Here is a 3,660-nt window from a genome sequence, read left to right on the forward strand (position 1 = left end):
ATATATTATGTCCGTATTAAATTAACGATAATTTATGAATCGTGTGCTGCTATCTACTGGCTATACATTTAATTAAATTATTATTTTGATATAGGTTTTTATAATTATTTTATAAGAGGTTATAAATGAAGTGTTCAAACTATGTGTTTTCGGTGTTGCCTATCTGACATAAATAATACAAAATTACTTTGCTTGATAACAATATCAAGATTGTTTTATGTTTATGCAAAATGAAAATTATTATTTATATTATGAAATCGTACAAACATTCACGAAATTACATTCGTAGTACATGATTTCACGATTATTATTATAATATTATTTTTTTTTTTCCATTATTATTATAACTATTTGTATTTATTCAACGTTGATAAATTATTATAATGAGTCTAAGCGAAAAACAAATTATCGAGTTGATTACAAACGACGAGTCAGCCGATGAATATAAATCAAGTGATTTTTCGGATGGTTCAGATTCTGAAAGTAATTTCACTAACTCTCTTAGAGAAAATCTGTTGAGTAGTATTTCGAATAACACAGTAGTATCAGAAAATAATCGTAGTTTAGACATAGAAATATTACCAATAGTATGTGAAGATAATGTTATTATACCTCCAGTTAGTTTACCCCAAACGCTATCTCCGAGTACTGTACCCCAAAACAAAAAAGGTCCAGATGTGTTTTCTGAAAAATGGTTTAATGATGATACTGCTATCAATAACTTTGAGCACAAAAAATTTGATTTTGATGATTCAAATACTGGAGTTAAACTTGATGATTTACCTTCTCCTCTGACCGAGTATGATATTTTCAAAACTGTATTTGACGAAGATTTGGTACAACATATAGTAGACAAGACTAATAAATTTTATAATTTTGTTATATCTAATAAAGAAATAACCGTAAACTCAAAACTAAACCGTTGGACTGATACAAACGTAGATGAAATGTATAGTTTTTTTGCCTTATGTCTTCTTATGTCCCATGTAAAAAAAAATAAAATTAAAGAGTATTGGACAACTTCTTTTTTGCTGTCTACTCCAGCTTTTGGAAGTATTATGTCCCAAGACCGATTTCTTTTGTTGCTTAGATTACTACATTTTAATGACAATATAAATCAAATAAAAGGTGATAGATTATATAAAATAACACCTGTTCTAGAAACATTGCGAAAAAAATTCAAAAAAATTTTTAAACCTAGTCAAAAACTCTATATTGATGAGAGTATAGTGGAATGGAAAGGACGATTAAGTTTCAAGCAATTTATTCCATCAAAACGCCATCGTTTTGGAATAAAACTATTTGTGTTGTGTGATTGTGAAACTGGATATCTACTAGATTTTATTGTGTATTGTGGTCAGCAAAGTCACATCGATACATTGGACAATCTAGGCGTATCGGGATCGGTAATTACAACCCTCATGAAACAATATTATAAGAAAGGGCATATTGTTTACATGGATAACTGGTATACCTCACCAACCCTTTTAAAACATTTATCCTCTAAAAAAGTTGGTGCTTGTGGAACAGTTAAGGCAAATAGAAAAGGTATGCCAAATTTATGTAAAAAATTAAAAAGAGGAGAATGCAAACTGGCAATCACCAAAAAATCTAAAATTCTAGCTTGCAAGTGGAAAGATAAAAGAGACGTATTGATGTTGTCTACTATACATAAACACCAAATGAAAAAAATAAATAAAAACGACAAACTACAAATAAAACCAAACTGTATACTTGATTATAATACTAATATGGGATTAGTTGACAAAACTGATATGATGATGAGTTTTAATGGCACAATCAGAAAATCTGTCAAGTGGTACAAACAATTTTTTTTTCATCTATTGGATATAGCAATTCTTAACTCTGGAATAATATATAACAAACTTATCGATAAGAAATTTCGTCTGCCAAGTTATCGACTTCAGCTGATAACCCAAATTTTAGAAAAACATTCTACACATAGATTAAATTTACCAGGCAGAAAGTCAACAAATGACAATCCTACTAGGCTTACAGCACGCCACTTTCCATGAATTATGACATCAACAGGCACAAAAAAAAACGTTCAAAAAAAATGTCACGTCCATTCTCATACACTGCTTACTCAAAAAACACGAAAAGACACCAGATATGAGTGTAAAGAATGTAACAAACCATTATGTCTTACACCATGTTTTGAAGCGTATCATACTAAAAAGAAATATTGAAAAAATTACACTTAGTTACCTACCTATTATATATTTTACATTTGTTTAAAAAAAATTGTTATTGTTATTTACCATAATTAGGATAAATTATTCATATTTACTTATTTCTAAATCGAGATTGAGGTACCTACAAGAAAAAAATGTTCACACATAGTTCTATGTTTAGATTTTTATTTTATTATTAATTTTAATTTTAATTTCTCAACATGTTATATTTTAATCAAGAATGATGTTAAAAACTTTATAATATTATTATGTATTTTTTATGTTTGATTTATTTTTATTTTATGTAGTGAGTTATAAATTGTTACTCTATCAACAAATAACAATTATCATTTATCTTGTTAGTTGTCATTTTATATTGAATTGTTTTTTTTTTATTAAAATTTCAGAAAATAAAAAAATAAAAATTTAAATACAATATTATTATTTTTTTTTTTGCGTAAGTAAATTTATATATTTACATATACACACTTTTTACTAAAAAGGTAAACTGAAATCTAATGTTAAAAAAATGATAGGACGTATATTTACGTCTTTACTAAAATACCGGTATCGTTTTTAAGACGTAAATATACGTCTTTACTTTAAATTATTTATCCAAGTTCGTCATTCCTAATTCACTCCCTGAGTGTAAACTAATAAATCCCAATTCACTTTCCAAAGGGTTAATGTCTTTATTAGATAACAATTAAAGGTTTTCATCGTCAGAAATATTTGAAAACAAATTTATTGCAAATTGTTTTGTTTTTTGTGTATCTCTTATTTGCGCGCTACGAAATATTTTTGTGTCACTGTTGATACTATTTATATGCTTATTACAAATCGATCCACTGACATAGGGCGCCGATCAAACCGTAATACTTGATTTTTTAGCTGATTGAAACTACTTTCCACTGGAGCTGAAGTTGCAATTAAAAAAGGAGAATCAAAAATAGTGTTCATTATTCCTGTCCAAAGAGGAAAATCGTAACATAGTCGTTTTATATGTTTTCCTAATTCTGGTAAATAATAAGCTGACATCCAATTTCCTTGAACTAATGCATTTATATACTTATTTTTCAATATTATCAATATAGTTCACAATACTTAGGTCATGGTTTACGATTCCATCGTTTTCATCAAAAATGTCATTACTATCGTCTCCGTCATCATTAATTGTTACTGAAGTATCATTGGAAATACCTTTCATCAACGAATCAAGTAATTTCTGCATTTTTCCGCAGGAGTTTCAAGAGTTTTGTCATTCATTAGCCAACCATCTGTTTCACTATAAACTACAGTAAATGTTGCACATAATATTTCTTTAAATGATATTAGCGTAATAGAAGTCAACAAAAGTCTTAATGCTCGAACATAGAATTCTTTTAAATGTTTGTTTTTTCATCAACATCTAATTTGACAAAATAATTTTATCATATGTGACACATCTACACGTAAAAAGCAAGTC

General features: G+C 27.7%; 1 protein-coding gene across 1 annotated transcript; it reads left to right on the forward strand.

The window, feature by feature from the left end:
• Nucleotides 1-383: 383 nt before the first annotated feature.
• Nucleotides 384-2,036, forward strand: LOC132926157 (piggyBac transposable element-derived protein 4-like). The gene is made up of 2 exons (XM_060990495.1): nt 384-1,053; nt 1,162-2,036. The coding sequence occupies exons 1-2, from the start codon at nt 384-386 to the stop codon at nt 2,034-2,036; spliced, it is 1,545 nt and encodes a 514-aa protein (XP_060846478.1).
• The last annotated feature ends 1,624 nt before the right edge of the window (nt 2,037-3,660 follow it).

The sequence above is a fragment of the Rhopalosiphum padi genome, chromosome 3 (genome assembly GCF_020882245.1).
Source record: "Rhopalosiphum padi isolate XX-2018 chromosome 3, ASM2088224v1, whole genome shotgun sequence".
In the NCBI taxonomy this organism is placed as follows: domain Eukaryota; kingdom Metazoa; phylum Arthropoda; class Insecta; order Hemiptera; family Aphididae; genus Rhopalosiphum; species Rhopalosiphum padi.

Coding starts and splice junctions, on each gene's coding strand:
- LOC132926157 (XM_060990495.1), top strand. CDS start 384: ATGAGTCTAAGCGAAAAACAAATTATCGAGTTGATTACAAACGACGAG. Junction 1,054..1,161: donor GTCTACTCCAGCTTTTGGAA/GTATTATGTCCC, acceptor CACCTGTTCTAG/AAACATTGCGAAAAAAATTC.